Raw genomic sequence first — 20,130 nt, 5'->3', positions numbered from 1 at the left:
GCGATCATTTATGGTTTTTTAATATGAAAAAAGAGATCTTTGGGGAAGAACAACTAATTCTTTCAAATGCATCTTATTCTACATAAGGTAAGCTAAATTTGGATGTGTTTATAACTAATTCTTCAATTTAATTAATTATACACTATAATTACTTGTAATCGGATTATGTAAGCATTTATGTGAGGGATTGACGGGTTCCTTCGAAGGAAATTATTGCTTTGTTCATCCGGATATTATTGCTTCGGTTGGTCATCCAAACCCTTATGAACGGATGATAAATATATTGAGTAGATGGCAAGATGCAAGAAATAATCAACTATGGTTCTTTCCCTACTGTGTAAGGTAATATTGTGTTAGTTTTAATTGAAATATGTTGTGAAAATATTAATTTCGAAAAACATCATATTAACTAAAATATTTATTGGTGTTTTTAGGAATCATTGGATGTTATGTGTTGTTGATTTATACAAAGCAATAGCATGGTTTTTTGATTCTTTGAAGACTCATAAGAATATAATTGATAAGGATCTAAAAACTTTGATCGACGAGTAAATTAATAACTCTAATTTTTTTAATTAATTGTTCTTATATTGGATTTGTACTTTTGAAGCTACAATATAATCTTATACAAAATTTATATTTCTATATAGTTCCTTCGTTAGTTAATTTAAGTACTTGTATATATTCATATCTAATATTACACATAATTTACTGTTTGTAAATTTAGACACCGATGCAGCTCGGGAGTACGGAATGCGGTTACTATATTATGATAATAATGCGAGATATCATTAGGCGCAAAGTTCCTCCCCGGGACTTAAGAGGAATGGTAAATTATTATTAATTTAATGATTTCATCATATTTCTATTATGTAATAATTAATATTTATAATTATTTGTATATGTATTAACATAAGTTTCTCATATTCAATACGAAGGTGTCACTTGGTTACAAGCTGAAAATATCAATGAATTTAGAGATGAATGGGCAGCAACGATGATCACAAGTATCTCAAACCAATGAATATCTATGCATGGTAGTGAAATAGCTAGCTTTTGTTAATAACTTTTGTTTGTACATATAAAATATCGTAGACCAATTTGTAAAAATCGCTCATAAGGTAATATTTGTTTTGCATGAACTTTGGTTTTAAACATACCAATTTTACAAAAATTTAAACAATATTAAAAATAATTAAAATAAACGGTGAACAAGCGATGCACAATATGCTTGAGAGTCGCCTAATACGAATAATGCAAAAAAAACAAAAACCATCACAGTTATGTGCTTAAATATTTTAATTGGTTATTTGAAGTTGAAAGTAAAACAGATTGATTTATATTTTTATAAAACCCAAAAAAAAAAAAAAAGGTAAACAGGTGATGCACAATAAGCTTTAGCGTCGCCTGATACAAATAATGCAAAAAAAAAAACAAAAACCGTCACAGTTATGTACTTCAATATTTTAACTGGTTATTTGATGCCAAAAGTAAAACAGATTGATTAATATTTTTACAAAACCAAAAAAAAAATAATAATAAAATAAAAGGTGAACAGGCAACGCACAAAATGCTTAAGGGTCGCCTAATACAAATAATTAAAAAGAAACAAAAAAAATAAAAACCATCACAGTTATGTGCTTAAATATTTTAACTGGTTATTTAAAGTTGAAAGTAAAACAGATTGACTAATATTTTTAGAAAACCAAAAAAGATAAAAATAAAAATAAAAGGGTAACAGGCAACACATAATACGATTATGAGTCGCCTGATACAAATAATGCAAAAAAACAAAAACAAGAACAATTATGCTTCTTAAATATTTTAACTGGTTATATAAAGTTAAAAGTAAAACAGATTGATTAATATTTCTAAAAACCAAAAAAATAAAATTAAATTAAATTAAATTGTTATAGGCGACGCACAACCATATTGTGTGTCACCTTATACAACAAAAAAAAACAAAAAAAAAAAAACCAACACAGTTATGCTTCTTAAATATTTTTATTGGTTAATTGAAGTTGAAAGTAAAACAGATTGATTAATATTTTAAGAAAACCAAAAAAAAAAATTCCAATAATAATATAAAAGTGTAATAGGTGACGCATAACATGATTTTGGGTCACCTGATACAAATATTTTGCTCAAAAAAAAAAATAAATCAAGCTCTCTGATTCTGCTTAAATATTTTCACTTGTTATTTAAAGTTGAAAGCAAATCAGATTAATTAATATTTTATGAAAAAAATAAATAAATAAATTTTTAGTGAACAGGCGATGCACAATATGCACTTGTGTCACCTGATAAACATATTTTTGAAAAAAAAAAAAACAACAACAAGCTTTGTGAAGCTGCTTAAATATTTTCACTTTTTATTTAAAGTTGAAAGAAAATTAATTGATTAATATTTACAAATATATATATATATATATATATGTTAACAGCCGACGCATAGAGATGTTTATGCGTCGTCTTATATCAATAATATGCTGATCAAAAAAATAACAATCTAGCTCTGTTATTTTTCTTAAATATTTTCACTAATTTTTAAAGTTGAAAGCAAAATCAGATTGATTAATATTTTATGAAAAAAATAAATAAATATACGGGCATCAGGCATCGCAAAATATACCTATGCGTCGCCTGATACAAATACTTTTTGTAAAAAAAAAAAAAAAAAAAAAAAACTCTATGTTGCTGCTTAAATATTTTCACTTATTATTTAAAGTTGAAAGAAAATCAACTGCTTAATATTTACAAAAAACCAAAAAAAAATTAATAAATTAATAGGCAACGCATAATGTTGATTATGCATCGTCTAATATCAATAATGTGTGTTGCAAAAAAATAGAAATCCAGCATTATTATTTTTCTTAAATATTTTCACTGGTTTTTAAAGTTGAAAGAAAATCAGATTGATTAATATTTTATGAAAAAGGAAAATAAATAAATATAAGGGAATAAGGCGACGGAAAATATACCTATGCGTTGCCTGATACAAATATTTTTTGGAAAAAACAAAAAAAAAAAAAAGCTCTATGATACTACTTAAATATTTTCACTTGTTATTTAAAGTTGAAAGAAAATCAACTACTTAATATTTACAAAAAACCAAAATAAATAATAATAAATTAACAGACGACATATAATGTTGATTATGCGTCGCCTGATATCAATAATATGTGTTCCAAAAAAATAAAAATCCAGTATTGTTATTTTTATTGAATATTTTCACTGGTTTCTAAAGTTAAAAGAAAATCAGATTGATCAATATTTTATGAAAATGGAAAATAAATAAATATAAGGGCATTAGGCGACGCACAATATGCCTACGTATCGTTGGATATATATATTTTTGTAAAAAAAAAAAAAAAAAATCTCTGTGATGCTGCTTAAATATTTTCACTTGTTATTTAAAGTTGAAAAAAAATCAACTGATGAATATTTACAAAAAACCAAAAAAAAAAAATTAATAAGTTAATAGGCGACGCATAGAATTTGTTATGCGTCGCCGAATATCAATAATGTGGAATGAAAAAAAAATTAAAATCCAGCTCTGTTATTTTTCTTAAATATTTTCATTTGTTTTTAAAGTTGAAAGAAAATCATATTGATTAACATTTTTCTTTAGTGTAGCATTTAAATAATACAATTCATATAAAATATACGTACTCTATTAAAGACGATTCTGTTGGGCTGAATATTTAGCAACTCTTAACGGATGCGTCGTGTGTTGTTATTTCTAGCGACATCTTGACGTTGATATCTTTCGTATCCGTTGCCTATTTATTGAATTTTTACTGACGCATTAACTTCAGAATCGCGGTTTTATTTTTTTAGACATATTTATTTCGTAGCATCGCTAAATAGGTGTCGCTAGATCTTAATCTTCACGTAGTGTTTTTTTTTTCCTTCAAATTTATCATTCTCCCTCCCCCCCCCTAATTTCCTTTCTCTCTACTGAATTCTAAGTAGTTTTTTTTAATGGTTTTGCGTAAAGCAGAAGTTTGCTGTAAAGGTATAGTATATGTGTTTTTCGTGGAGATTTGCAAATTAGCAAGCTTTTTAGCTTAATAATTAGTTTGTGTCTGAAAATTGTAGTAGTAAGTAGTAGTAGTAGTATTATACTATTCACCAAATGGGGATGAAAGAGCAGAAAAATAATCAGAATGATAACGCCAAGATTTAAGCTGTTCTTCAACTTCTCAGAAAACAGGCTGCTCTTACTGTCAAACAAGAAGATCTAATTCATTCATAAAATAATACTTATATATTTATATATATATATATATATATATATGTATATGTATATTATTGTAAGAGGTTTTTAATCCGATATATAGTTTTGTTTATCTTTGAAACTACTTTTGCATGCACCTAAGAATTACATACCGACAGGAGCGGAACCATAACTAGGTGGCGCCACGGTTAGAAGGAAAAATAAAAAAATAAAATTCTAAACAAATATAGTACATGTAATATTCATATATCATGCAAAAACTAATTGTATATTATATGTAACAATTCAAAATATGAAATATTTTTATACCATATTAGACTAATTATTAGGTAGAATGATAATATGAAGAATATATAGTTAACTAAAAACATCTAAAAAGAATATGTCAATATCAAATATCAAATTGGATTAAGTCAAAATTAAAAATTTAGATTTAAATGAGAAAACAAGTAATAAAAACTCTAATGATAACTAAACCTATACTTAATTCATTTTGATTTATAACTTAATAAGTTTAAAAAACAAATTATTCATTGAGTTTCTTTATATATTTAAGATATAAATCAAATCCATTTTATTTTTAATAAAAACAATTGATGTTTAAATTAAAACCTTTAAAGTTACCTTTTTATATTTCATATTTTTATATCTAGTAACTATTGATTACATGAAAACTTATATCCATGATGGCACCCTCAGCCCTGTATTTGGTTCCGTCCCAGCATAGAGATCTATTCGTTGTTTGGTTGCTCAAAAACAAATAAAAATAAAAATAAAATAACATTGCACGCCAATTTTGGGCCTGAGCCCATTTGAACCTCTACTATTGATTGGCCCGGCCCACAGGACCAATCCATGTAAGCGCGAAATCTTCTAAATTATGTGTCCGTACCATAGGCCTTTTTTTTTTCTTTTTTTTTTTTAATCTTGGTGCTCCAATTCCAAATCCAAATCCAAATCCAAATCGTGCAAGGGGTATTTGCGTCATATAGCACGCAAGGAAGATTTTGGTTTGACTTGCGCTGTTGGTCGTCGATGCACAAAAATAAAACAAAAAAGCGCGCCTTGTCAATCTAGCTCCACTTTTGTCACTGTGACTGTGAGATAGAAACTGACTTTACTTGGGCACTAAGATTTAGGGATTGTTTTTTTGGAAAGTATCATAAGTCTATAAGTACACCGACTCACTCCGTTCATTCCTCTTGTTTCTTCAATTCATCATCAGAAAAGGTTAGAAAAGCTTCGTCATCTGGATTCTGGATTCTGGATTCCGAAAACAATGACAAGAATGTCAATGACAATGTCAATGGGCGGTGAAACGAAAAGAAGAAGAGCAACAAATTGGTCGAAGTTGCCGTCCGAGATATTGGAATTGATTCTTGAAAAACTTCCCATTGCGGACATCGCACGCTTCAAATCAGTGTGTTCTCTCTGGAACGGGGCTGCTCAGTCCAACAATTGCAGTCGTTTCTTTAGCCTACGAGATAATAATAATAAAGATTACAAGCACGTCAAAAACCTATTTGGAGAATTTGGTGACGGTGCTTGGTGCGTGGGATACACACGTGGTTGGTTGGTTGTTTTGGATGAAAAATTGATCTTACATCTTCTCAATCCGTTTTCACGAGCCAAAATCCAACTCCCAAGAATCCCTCAATATCTTCAAAAACCCGGTATGCTTCCAAAAGATTATGTTCGCAAAGCCATCCTCTTCTGGGACCCTTGTGGCGGTAAGGGCAGGAATAGTAATTTCACACTTGTGGTAGCCTTCAGAAGGGATATCAAGAGTACTCGTCTTGCATTCTGCAACTGCAGATTGAACAAATGGATTCACTTTGGGAGGGATAACCATCACTACCTCGATATAGTAGGCGACAGCCAACGTCAGCTCTATGCCCTAACCAATAAAGCCCTTCAAGTTTGGAACTTCCAACGCCGTGGTGGTGCTTATCCCAAATTACTTAACAAGGTTTAAATTAGTTCAGTGCTTGTGAAGTAAGAGTGTACATGCAACATCGGCAAGAGTGAATTGTATAGCATGAAACATTTATTTGTCACGACCAAATACTTATTTTGTTCCTTTTTTTAAATTTTTTATTTTTTTCGGTTCATGACTTTTCCTAAGAAATATATAAAAAGTCTTTCAAATTGTACCACTAGAGATCGAATTTGTAATTTAACAAATTAATATAATTTGTTTTCTAACATTTGTCTCTATTTTCTTATTGTCTCTCTCTATATTTAGAGCTTTTATTTTGTAAAGCTTGATTAATAATTAAGTTTTTTTGTTTTTTAACACGTAGATCAACCATTCTTATTAAAGCTACTTCTATTTAGTCACGGATTTAAATTCTTCTCAAACTTTAACACAGCATTTATACAAAATGGAAAAGCATCAATAATTTCATGTTGGCTTTTGTTAAATTAACTTCAATAAAATAGGAAGGGAAGAAAAAAAAATGTTTATTAATTTACTGAACAATATGGATGATAAATTTTAAGGTTAACCTGAAACTTTAATTCTAAAATCTGTCCCTTTTTTTTTTTTTTTTTTTGGGTAAAGAACCTGAAATTTATGTCCGAAATCATTGCTTACTTATTTTTTTATTATTCAGTGCATGAATGGGTGCATCATTATATAATGGAGAGCTTGGTTTCCATGCCAAAGGTTTAAAATAACCAGACACAAGGAAAGTGATGGCCAAGTATGGAAGAAAGTTGGATACAAAAGAGGTTGGGAAAGATGAGAGAATGGTATGATTAGTGGGTGTGATGATGTTAGGATCAAACAAAACATGTACTAAATTTGTATCAAACAAAAATCAAAGGCTGATTAATGGAATAACTGAAAGTACTAGCCACATATATCTTTTTTTTTATTGTTTTTCTTATTTATTGTCATTCTCTCTCTCTCTCTCTATCTATCTCTCTCTCTCTATTAGTTATTTGTCCAAAACTCTGCACTTTATGACACTTGTTTGTCTGATTTAGAGAAATTTAAGGGTTAGGAAGGGAGTTGTACTAATTTCCTCGTCCTAAGGCTTCAAATATCAAGATCAGAAAAAATGAATGTAAAGGCCAAGAATGATTCGAAAGGGAATATAAAAATTGTGTTAAACTTGCAATTTCATTTTACTCATGCACCCAATTATTTGATTTATGGTTTGTATTTCAATGCCCATAACATTTATTTATTTGTTAAAAAAGTACTATTTGAAACAAAATAGTTTACAAACTAATTATTTTTTGTTTCACCAATTAGGATTTCATTAAAAGTGAAAAGTTTGTGGAATCATCAAAACATGAATATGTCAAATCTTTTATTACTTTCATTAGCATGCATGCCAAATCTCTTGAAAAGAAAAAATAAATAAATAAAAATACTGTAAAAAAATAGAGGCAATATTGACTAGAAGAGCAACAAGCATATAATATTAAATATTAAACAGAATATTCCTTTTTTCAAGTCATTTAAATTGTTCTACTTCTACACACCATGACACGTGAATGCTTCGTAAACAATCATATAAAATCGTACCAAAAAACAATAAAATTATATAATTCAAATATTATTTCATTAGGGGAAAAAAAAAAACAAAAAAAAAAAAACAAAACAAAACAGAAAACAAAAACAAAGTGCTCACTTAGAAAGGACTAGCTAGTTGAATTGTAACTTTGAAAAGCAAATCAGTGACCTGAGACATTTATTCGTTGAACTGTCTCTATCAGGAAAGGCATTATATACTGTTGGAGAAAATTCATTTAGTCAGAAAATATGACTACTCTTAGCTTAGTCTATCACTGCCCCAATATTATCCAAAATGCATACCAATAGACTTAAAAGAAAACAAATGAAAAGGAAAACCCATAAACAAGCAGAGAACAAAAAAATAGTGACAGTACAAACACAAACACTGGCAATACAAACACAGCTTTTTGTCCATATATACAAAAACCCAAATCTGAAGCTAAGTTACAAAAGCTCACATTATGCTGTAGAAAATATATATGTTATATGTTCCAAACAGAAGGATTCCCAAAGTTTCTAGCGACATCCCAAAGAGAAAAAAGGAACCTAATACATGAAATTGACAAACAGGAACAAGACAAAGCCGAATCACTGTCCCAAACACCCATACAATATGGGTTGCACTTGCATCCAAACATTATTTTTATTTTTATTAATATTATGAATATTTTTAAAAAAAAATTATATTTTTACCAATTTCAGTTCCCAAAGCCCAGAGAAGGCCCATTTGTGCTGATTAAATATATTTGGATACTCCGTTTTGACTTCTCAAATAACAAAACCCGACACATATTCCTACCAACTCACTCTGCCATCGTTAAAACCAAATATATAATAGTAAACTTATTAACTATTACAAGAAGAAGAATACAAAAATAATGAAAGTTTTCAAACCGGGGTTTTTCTTATTACAGTCTAAGTCCAACCAAATAGTTCCCAAATAAGAAGAAAAAAAATAAAGAAAGAAACTTTTTTTTCACAGTACGAAGAAATATAATATATTTTATATATGTAAATGAAATTTGAATTTGGAGCAGAGATCTTTTCCTTTTTTCAACGCTTTGGTTTTTGTTTGGTGGATTTTTCATTTTTCTTTGGTTTGTTTCCCACCATATGAATTCCAATGCAAAATGTTCACCGTCTCGACCACGCTATCTTTCTTCCAATACTTTTGCCTTCCAAAACCCAAAACGTAGACTTTTTTTTCTCTCAATTAAAAAATGGTGCACACCATCTCACACCTTGCCTAGCACGGTGTCTCTAATTTTTTTTTTTTTTTTTTTGGGTTTCATGTTCTTGGTCTGGATATTCAATGCAAGACTTTGAACTAAGGAAATAATTAAACAATTATTAGCAGTAAATTCATGACCTCGTTAATTTAATATATGTACTCAATTTTTTTTTTTTTACTCTTTTTTTTTTTTTCTCGATTGAAAAATGGGGGCTTGTTCAGAACCGTTGCGATACTGACACGTGGCGGCGTTTCAGATGGGGGGAGACGATGGAGATTAGACCACCCAGTGGGGGCCTCATCTTTGACCTGTAAATCATCTCATCGTAGGGCCTTCTGTAGAACTTCAAAAATGGCAGGAAACACTCACGAGATTTGTCGGTCCTGCTGACGTGGCTATCCTTGCGAAAGAAAAAAGCTGGCGATTGAAGGAACGAGGGACGTGGGGTCCGCGGGTGAGGGGTTCTGCTACAGTCACCTCCCGTGGTGCTCCGCTGTGGCAAAGGAGTCGACGGGAACAGGCTCTTCCTCGTGGTCCTGGAATTGTTACCGCCATAGAATCCCCCACGTGGCGTTCTTGCAGCCGGTGACGCGAAGGAGAGTGAACGCGCATTAAGCGGCGAGATGAGTGCGGGTCCCAAAGGCGATGGACTTGTCGGCCCCACTTTGGAAGCTGACGTGTCCGTCAAGCTCAGGTACCATGGCTTGAGCGAGTCGAAGTGGTGGGAAACAGTGAACGAGAATCGTGACGACGCACAAGACCCAACCTTAGCCGTTGATCTTATTGACGCAGAATCAAATCGTAGGGACGAGGCTCGCGGATAAGCAGAGAAGTCGTTGAAATCCAATGACTCCTCAAAGTCTAAGGACGACACTACCATCGTTGCCGTTGATAATTCAACAAACGGTCGAACGCCCTGCAAAGAAACGTGGAACCATTATTATTAATCAGTCATAAACTTTATCCGTACTACATAATTGTATTATATTCTTCCACAGTGCTCAAAGTTTCAAATCTACAATAATTGTCAAATAATTCCAAAAGAAAAATGCAAATACCCAAAAATCGTTTTCGTAAAAGCTTTCAAAGAAGCCAGAGAATGTGGTAACGCATTGATTTGACATAACTAAAGCCTATGAGATAAGAAATATGGAACACATAGCTTCCCTGTGGCACAAGGACAATTATCGCTAACAGTATTATTGTTACGTTTTCTTTTTTTTTTTTTTTTCTCCACAGACTTCCAAATTGGACAATTGGGTTGGTTTTTTATTTGAAAATATTTTTTCCATTATAGACTCAATATTCAATATTATTCAGAAAGAAAAAAACCTCAATATTCAATATTGTATAGCAAAAACTGATGATAATAATAATAAAATAAAAGATAACTTTAGAAAAAAAAAATAAAAAAATAAAATAAAAAATAAAAAAACAAGTATTTTTATAATTTTACCTTCCAAAGATAGGAGAAGAGAGAGGGAGGATCAATGACAAAAGCCTTGAAAAGCCTTCCTGGGTAGTACTCGCCGACTACTTTCAATGCTGCCAGTAATAAATTCATAAAAGCTGAGGCTGACCTGAAAAAGCCTGCAATTTTTAACCACGCTACCATTCAGGAAAACAAAACCTCAATAATTCTCATTAATAATATAATGCGGTAATTTTTTTATTTTTTAATGAAAAAGAAACAGGTGATTTTTAATTTTTTAAATTAAAAAAAGAAAATTATAAATGAGTCAGAGCAACGCAGGGGATTGTATATCTGGGTATGTGGAAGCAAAAAGTAGGATTCTGGGTACTTCTGCCCCCAAGACTAATTGAAATTGACCGATTCTCCGAGAACATAATTAAATTCACTCCAATTCCCGATATACCCCTGCAGTCCGGACCACAATTAAGGATCCGAGTCATCCCCGACCACGACATCTCAGGGGCACTCCGGACAATATCTGAAGAATATCTCAGACAAACACTGCCGGTTCTCCGACAAATGTTAAGCGTAAATTGTTTTACTAACTCCGCTGCCTCCTCAGCGTGCGTACAGTCTTTTATGAAAATTTAAAAATTAAAAAAGTAAAAAAAAAAAAAAAAAAAGGCTTATTGATTTTTACTAAATTAACCCCCCGATTTTCAAAATGTGGCAGTTTTAAAATCCGTGAAGGGTTAAAGAACTAATAGGACAAGGGTAAGATTGTGAATGTAGGAGTCAGACTTACTGGCATCGAAAAGGATTACAAGTTGTTCGACGTTCTTTGGCATTGTTCCAATGGCCACTTCCAGTGTAAATACCAGTAAACGAATAAACCTAAAAAAAAAAAAAAAAATCAAAAATAAGTTAAATCAGCAAATATTTTATTTTATTTTATTTTATTTTTTTGGGTTGTAAAAATCCAGAAAAATAGGATTTTACACTTACAGTTTCTGCGAGTGGAACTTCTGATAATCTTGTTTGATCCGGAAAATCTGCAACAGGAGCAAGATGATTTCTTCAATAATTTTTATATTCTCTCTTTTCTCTTTTTGGAAAAAAAAAAAAAAAAAAAGTGGGTATTTTAGATTATTACCAGAACAGGCCTAGAATCATCATCATGACCAGCAACATAAGCAACTCCTTCAGCAAGCTCAGCTGAGAACTCATCTGCTATCAAATGCTCTGCGTTTTTTTATAAAAAAAAAAAAAAAAAATCAAAAAGAAAAATCAAAAATAAAAAAGGTTAAAATAAGTTCAAATCAAAACCCACATATGGATATGGAACTCTCTCACTACTTCTTTTTTTCTGAATAAAAAAACTTGTGAAGAAGTGACTTTAATCATTGCAATAGGAGTTTTACTTTAAAGCTTAATTCAAAGTAACCAAAAAAAAAAAAAGCAAGATTCTTTGGGTAAGGAAACAAAAAGGAAAATAATATACATAAAAAAGAGAGTACAAACAGTGAAGCTTTTGAGAAACAAGAGCTAGAAGAATGAGAAGAAGAAAAAGAAAAAGAAAAAGAAAAAAGAAGAAGAAGAAGAAGAAGGGCTTTGGCTTCTTTTTTTACCAGTTCCTATACTCTCTCTCCAAGAAAGACAAGCCCTTAGTTGCTTCGCTGCTTTCTTAACACTATCACCTTTTGTTTTCAAAAACCTCTCCACGCAAGCGTTGTTGCAAAACTTCTCCTGCAATAACCATCACAAACAACAACAAAACTATATATCAGATCAAAACCTCATACTTCAATAAATATTCGGAAAAAACTATGTATCGGATCAAAACCCAGATATGTAAAGATATTGTTTTTATAAAAACAGAAAAGTTTAAGAGTGCGTTGGAATCAAAAGGATCCACCTGTTTGACAGTAAGAGGAGCCTGTTTTCTGAGAAGTTGAAGAACAGCTTCAACCTTAGCGTTATCATTCTGATCTTTCTGTTCTTTCGTTCCCATTTTCGTGAGTACTACTACTACTATTTTCAGACAACGACTTAAAGCTGCAAGCTTTGCTAATCTCAAGGAAAGACACAGATACTACTACTATTATACCAAACTTCTGCTTCACGCTACTATTAAAACACTACGCTACTTTCAGTAGAGAGAGAGAGAAAGAGAGAGAGAGAAAGAGCGAGAATAAGAGAGATGGAAAACAAAAAAGATGTTGAAAATGATAACGTTGAAGAAAAGAGAGTGAGATAAGGAGTATATATAGCAAAACGACGTGTTATAACGCCGTTATGATGATGGTTCACACTTGCGCATGCAAAGTAATAAAATAATAGAACATGATTGTTTGGAGGGTTTTGGCTTTAAATTAAAAACCAACGTCAACTGCTAGTGCTATTTTAGTCAATGCAAAATCGTATAATTGCAATGATGGGTCTGAATCTTTGATAGTGATTCGTAACGGAAAACGTCGGCTGAAACAAGCCCAAGCCCACAATGAATCAAGTGAAGCCCACCGCCATTACTCCCTTCGATGCACAATCATTATTCCTTTTTTACCTTTTCTGCCCATGGCTTTTTTTTTCCCTTTTTTTTTGCCATTTAATTTTTATTTTTGATTTGGAAACAAAAGATCATTTAATGGGGGTTGGGAAAAACTTGGTGGATAAGCCTTTGCAAGTTTAAAAAGGCTGCGATGGCATTAAGTGTAATTGTAGGAGAAAGTACATTTTGTTTTGGTAAATTTAATAAGAATTATAATGGTGATACCTTTGTAGAGCTTTGTCCATGGCCGTAAATGGTATTTTATTATATCCAAAAAAAAAATTAAAAATGAAAATAGAATAAAGGTTAAACCCGTGAGCGGATATCGCGGTATAATCAGAGGTATAAGTGAATGTTGCATAGTAAGGTCATATTTGGTAATTTGTTTACTATTTGGTAATTTGTTTACAGAGAGAGAGGGTACTATATTTTAGAAATTTGTCAGCTTCACTTCAACATTCAGTGCATTACTATATACTCTGTGATTTCACTCTTCTTTTTCTCTTTCACATGTGGTCAAACCTTTTCCTTGGTTTTTCCTCAAAGAGTATTTCGTAATAGACAATTAATATTGTATATTTTGACTCACCACGTTATTTTGCATTTTGATTAATATTTTTAACTTTCATTATTCATTTTTATATAGGTTGATAAATTATTTGCTTGGACTAAGAATTATAAAAACAATGTAACATGATGGACTTTATTAAATGTAAAACTCAAAAACTAAATAAAATATAAGTTACTAAATTATCAATTATAAGCATACATGGAATTGTTTGATAAGCTGAGGTATTTGAGAGAATACTTTTTACAAATTATTTTGATCTTTAAAATGTACCATTTTAAGGTAATATTATAAAGTTGCAAGCAATCTTTTTTATAACTCATACACCTTCAAATATATATTTATTCAATGGTCAAAACAATATTCGTTAAAAATGTTTGTGAAATACTTTGGTATATATAAAAGTATACGATGAGAGAGATATATTAGAAAGTATATTTTTATTTTTTTTTAGTGGGAATGGTGCAGAACACAATGATATTGCTACATAAACGCAAACACATAGTCCCATAAAGTCAAAACCTTGATTTTTGTCGTTCCATCAAAATAAATTCAATAAAATATAATACAAAAAAACTACATGGGAGATTAGAGTCCAAGTCCGTTGTTGTTACGGCGGAGACCTTTCTCACACAGTTCCACTTGGCATACACATCCCACAATGCTCCGGACATTCTCCACGTGTCTAACTCTTTTTTTTAATCAATAAAATCATTTTATTATTAATTTTCTTTTCATATTTAAAGACTGTTTTAGTTTGTAATTAATCTTCTCCTCCATTAAGAAATTTAATTAGCCGCTTACCAAATTACGAAAGCCAAAGTCAAAAAAAGCTAGCAAATGATTCTTTAACCAACATCACCACTCACATTGACCGCGCGTAGAAGCAACGTTCTTTCTGTTTGTTAGAATACATTTTATAAACAGGAACTTGGAATCCACGCGCTAGGAAAGCGAGCAAAGCGCAAGACCACAAGTGAAAGCAAAAAACTGGTGATTTAGCTTAGTTAAGGCACAGCCAAAGCGTAGTTTAGGCTAGTAATTTGGGGGTTCCCAAAGCTGAAATTTGTAAGCTTTATCGTGATAATTAAAATAATCACACAATTATGGTATTTTCTGAATGATCTGTTTTGTTTGTCCCTATTCAAATATGTATGAGATTCTTCTCTTCTAACCCACTTTTCTTAATTTCCCTTTTGCTATTTAATTTTTAATTTTTGATTTTTAATAAACAAATTTTTGTTAAGTAATATCCAATTGGGTGTGATTTATGGGCTAGATTAGGCACGAGACTATGATATTGGACGGGATTTGGAAGACATGATGTTGTTGCTTCAAATCAACACCCACATGGCCCCCAAGTGTAGAACAGTTGCTTCTTTTGTATATTCCATTTTCACCTACCCTTTAATACCTTTATGAGATTTCAAAATTTGAAATACCACCCTCCCTCCTCCAGTGCCATACTCATGATCTTTTTTTTTTCTTTTTTTTTTTTCTTTTTTTTTTTTTTGTGGGTGTTTTTGGTTTGGTTTTATTTTGACTTGTTACTTTCTAAGACATTAGATGATAGTCAGTCACCCACTTCACAAACTCAAAACCCCACACACTACCACACTAAACCTTAACATTTTATCATGGATGAATCATTGCATTTTAAATTCAAATTACATACTGCTTTTCCTCTCTGGCTTGTACTCTCTCTGTCTTTGAACTTTAAAAAAAAATAAATAAATAAAATATCTAGGTGAAAAGGTAAACAGTGAATTTTCCATACAAAATGGAAGTATGGCAAATTTACCCAAAATATAGGATGGAATAGGGTATCTCTGTCCCCTATTTACTATTTCAGTCTTTTGAAGTTATTTAGATGGATGCTTATGAGGAACTCTGTGTGTCTATATGAAACTAGACCACAATAGGAAACAGCAACAAGAAAACAAGTTATCCTTTTTTGCTGGGTACGGTTATTGGTTTTTGCAAACTAAAAAGAAAAAAAGAATTGTTTCAAACTTCCAATAAAAAAAAAAGTAAACTAATACATATTCTTTTTTTTTTTTTCTGGTAAATAACTATTATATATTCTTAGTAGAAAGTCTTTAATTACTCTACACATTCATTAGTTACTATTTCAAGGTGTTTAGACTTTAGACGATACCTTAACATAAATTGTAATTCGTTTGTCATATTTACCTTAATCTGGCTCTTTTATCTGCCTACCCAATTGGCTAACTTCAGACTAATTGCAAATGTTGATTATTTTTATCTTTTACAAGGGCAGTTTTACTTGTTTAAAGATTATGATTTATTGACCAATTATTTACAAAATGACAACGAGAACAAGGAATACAAGGCCGTGAAAAGTCTGTCAGGGTTCAAAAACACTCTATAATCAAAAGGAAAACTTACTTCTACAAGGAATATGCAACTTTTGGGTGGTTGAGAGATTATATTTCTACTTCGATCGAGCTAGACACATTTTCTTATCCATCCCCTATAACTATTTTATAAGTTCTTAAACAACTAAATAGCAAAATAATAATAATAAATGGATTTTTCTTCCAAAGGTTAAAGATATCGGCGAATTTACCGAAAAAGGTTATTAGGAAAAAGACCTTATAAGTTGCTATTTAGCTCTTGCAAGTTGCTATTTTACTGCATGAAAAACATGTTGGTGTACAAGTTTCACTTGATTGTGCATTTCCAACTGTTTAAGCCTCTTTTTCTATTCCAGCAACAGGAAAAAGTCAAATCATAGACAATTGAAAATTTCCCTTCACAGATTTAAAAACATAAGAATCTGTTAATCATTTTCAGTCCACTGATTTTTCTTTTAATCATTTTCAGTCTGCTGATTTTTCTTTCTTTTTTTTTTCTTTTTTTTTTTAAAGAAAGTTATATATTTAATCCTTATAATGATCATGATGATTAATGGTATAAGTTACAAAAGAAAAGTTTAAGGAAGATAACAAGTTTTTATAGCTTTTTACCAAAAATACAAGTTCTTATAACGTTGCAAAAAAGCAATGCTGAGTTGTACTAAATTGAAAAGGATATGATGATAATTTGGGATTAGAATTTGGTGACACAAAAACTGAACCAACTTTTTCCAATCTTGAAACCAACCGTTGTAAAGCAAGAAAAACTAGATGAAATTCTTTCTCTTTTTTTAATTTTACTTTTCATTATTTTGTGGCTGTTTATACATGTTCATTGTTGACCACGGAGTACTACTCCTCTCTCGCACGTTGGTTTATGGTTTTGGATTTGGGACCCTTGTGTCCCTGCGACTGCAACAATGGCCCCTCCATTGAGAAAAGTTTCTGCTAATATCCACACACTTTAGCATGATTACGTTTTTGTACCTTGCCTTTTTGGGAATTTGACTCCCAATATAAAACCTAATATATATATATATATATATGTAAATAGCGTGATGTTCATGTGGATATTTTGTGATGTTTGCAATAGAGTTCACAAATTAGATTTTTCATATTAAAATAGGATTTTTATAACATACGAATATAATTTGGGAATTTCGTTGGCAAACCAAATTGTAAAGGTATTTGAGCACAAAGTATTTGGGGATAAAAACAATTAAATGAAGATGGAGAAAATAACAGTAAAAAGATGAGAGAAATAATAATGGAATATGGCAAAGTTATTTAGAGGAGACAACAATTCAAGTAAAAGTGAAGCTTATAATTGTCTTATATGGGAGAATATTAATTTAGAACTTTTTATTAGGGTGTGCTGAATTGATGGGTATATATTCCTAGTTCAAAAATTAAACCCAAGAATAAATTGCGGGGTTGAGTCTTAGATGTGATTTTACTTTTCGATACAGACAGAAAAAAAAAAAAAAAAAAGGAAAACACTAAAGCATGCTTATTTAAAATTAGACTTTACTTAAACTAGACAAAAGTTCCAAGGATTATATATCCCATTGATATGTATTTGTCATGTACCAAAATGGGTAAATTTTTTACCACCCAATTTTCTTTCCCTGGGTGTAAAGTCACTCAACGGTGAAATAGGCAACAATGATGGCATACATTATACTAGGACTTCTTTGGACTTGATTAGTAGCCAGAACGGGCTCTATCAGGTAAACAATCATTGAGGCCAATAGATTTTCAAAATTTGGACTCATAAGTCCAGGACACTTGTGAACCAAAGTCCAAATAAAGATCAATTGTTATGGGCCAGACTCAATTAGAAACTACACTACACGAAAGGTATGATTTTTAGATTATCAGTTTTCCTTTCCAGTATTTTATTTTTTTCCCTCTCAATTAGAAATTTTGACCATCAATTTGAAGTATCGATTTATACAATCTAATCCCAAATAAGTTTTCAAACCCAATTTAACCAAGTTATTCAATTTATAAAAAGCTCTGCTTATAAATGTCTAAGTTATTGGTTTTTCTTTTTTTTTTTTTTTTTTTTTGTTTGCTTGTTTTAAATGTTAGTTATTTTAATCAGAATTTGTTACATATTTCAATTAAATACTAATTTTAGGAGAAAAAAGAGAAAACGAAAATACCAAATTGAACATAATTTAAAATCAACTGAACTGAAATAAATATGTATTGCTAATAATTTTTATTTTACAATATGCTCATTGTCCAATGATCACAAATACTTTTTACTTCAAAGCCTCTCTCACTCATGGTGTTAATTTACCATTTTGGCCTATTTGGTAAAGCTTAAAAAAATATAAGTATAAAAAACTTTAATTGAGAAGAGTTTGAACTGGTCAGCAAAAAATGGTAGTTCATGACGTCGACAGATTGTCTGATAATAAGCATATGTGATTGGAATGTCAAAAGTGTCAATCTTGAAAGCCTCTTCTAACATCAACACGAAAGGTTCATAAGTCTTGTAACAAAATTTACTTGCATAAGTTAGTTTCTTCCATTATTTTTGTCTTGGATATTTAGCAATTTTTGGTAAATTGATTTGCCACAAAATGTAATCTTCTGATTAATTTAGAGGATCTCATGGAATATGTTATCAAATTTTGGAAATGTTAATTAGTACTTTCATAATAAAGTTGTAATTTATTTATCAATATCATTAAGAAATCATTGCTCTGTAGATTTGAAGGTGTACCATAAAATTGCACATCTTACTCAAACCATAATAAATGTCCATATTAAGTGTTAACTCTAGCATTCTCCCTCGAAAAACTTAAACCTCCTAATCGTAACAAAATTTTCCTAGCAATAATATATCCCTAATCTATATATATAGTTTATCACAATCCTAAAACCTCAAATTTCAATTTTCAAATTCCTTTCCCCATTGTTAAAAAATGATTGGTTTTATATATATATATATATATATTTGGGATGGGAACATTTTGATTTGGAATCATTATCTGAATAAATAATGACCAATAATAGTGAATCTAAAGGAAAAAATGTCATGAAACTCAAGTTTCACCCAAGATAATAAGATTGATGACCACCATGCGAGTGGAATTCCAAAGTCAAGATGGCCATGACTGGTAAACACTTCTAAGGCAACCAAGTTGGAGAATATGGGACATGTGGAGGCCTTGGGTGCAAATCCCTTGTGGGAGACTCTATAGGAAGCTTGTGTTTACTTAAAACATAACACGTGGCCCAAAACGGAAAAAGGAGAAGAAAACTCCGCCCCCACGAACTTCTTTTGATCCTGTAATTCCTTTATATCCTAAACTTTTGCATAAAATAAATATGAGAGACTAAAAAACAACTAAAAAAAAACAAAGCTTGAGGCATAAGGAATGTTAAAACACAATTAATATAGGTACACATATATTGTGAAGTAAGAGGGAGTTTTATAGGAAGTGTGAAAAGCACTGCTGATTGGTGGGGTGGCTTCTTCGTCTATAAGATATAAGGGTTTTTTTGACAAGGACACTGCACCAAAAATAAAATGTGATATGCATGATTGGCCAACAAGGGAATGTAAAAATTGTCTTGAAAAACAGTGTGAATTTTAAAATCTTCACCCTTGTCTAAGCAAAAGAAAAAAAAAAAACCAACACTTTCTTTTTCTTTTTTTCCCTTTTTTTTTTTTTTTTTTTTCCTAAAACCAATTGTCTTATTATTATTTTTCCTCTGGGATTCTTGTTTTCCATAATCTACATGAGCTAGCCAAACCCACTTCTTTCTCCAAATGGGGTGGCTACAATCCCTCTTCTCTCCATTGAAGAAGCTTTGGTTTCGCTTGCACTCAGCTCCAAAGAAAAGTAGGTTCAAAAGACTTTGCTAATCTCTCTGCATATTTTCATGCTCAGATTTAATCAAAGGTGTTTGAAATTCTCTCATTTCTTATTAATTTGTCTCTCTCAAACTATTTGCTTGAAACTATCCCAAATGCATTAAAGAAGTATTCTGATAATCTATGTATTATTTGTTTCTCTTTCTTTTCACCATTCTGATATTAATTTGAAAACCCATTGTACATTTACTGAAAACTGCAATTCTCTCTGTTCTTATTCATCTTTTCTTCAAAAACTACATTTTCTTTTTTTATATATATTCCTCGTAAATATTTTACATTACTTTCTTCTGTTTCAGGAAGAGGGATATACATTCTGTATGAGG

General features: G+C 30.9%; 1 protein-coding gene across 1 annotated transcript; it reads right to left on the bottom strand.

Annotated features, from left to right (window-relative positions):
- Positions 1-8,601: 8,601 nt before the first annotated feature.
- LOC107423164 (uncharacterized) lies at positions 8,602-12,661 on the bottom strand. The gene is made up of 7 exons (XM_016032689.4): positions 12,331-12,661; positions 12,044-12,161; positions 11,569-11,657; positions 11,421-11,467; positions 11,221-11,309; positions 10,458-10,591; positions 8,602-9,917 (listed from the first exon to the last, which is right to left on the bottom strand). Exons 1-7 carry the CDS (start codon positions 12,424-12,426, stop codon positions 9,219-9,221), a joined length of 1,272 nt encoding a protein of 423 aa, XP_015888175.3. The 5' UTR covers positions 12,427-12,661; the 3' UTR covers positions 8,602-9,218.
- Positions 12,662-20,130: the final 7,469 nt, after the last annotated feature.

The sequence above is a fragment of the Ziziphus jujuba genome, chromosome 3, assembly GCF_031755915.1.
Source record: "Ziziphus jujuba cultivar Dongzao chromosome 3, ASM3175591v1".
Classification (NCBI taxonomy): Eukaryota; Viridiplantae; Streptophyta; class Magnoliopsida; order Rosales; family Rhamnaceae; genus Ziziphus; species Ziziphus jujuba.
The sequence above is the reverse complement of the archived record's forward strand: the minus strand, read 5'-3'. Positions and strand labels throughout refer to the sequence as shown.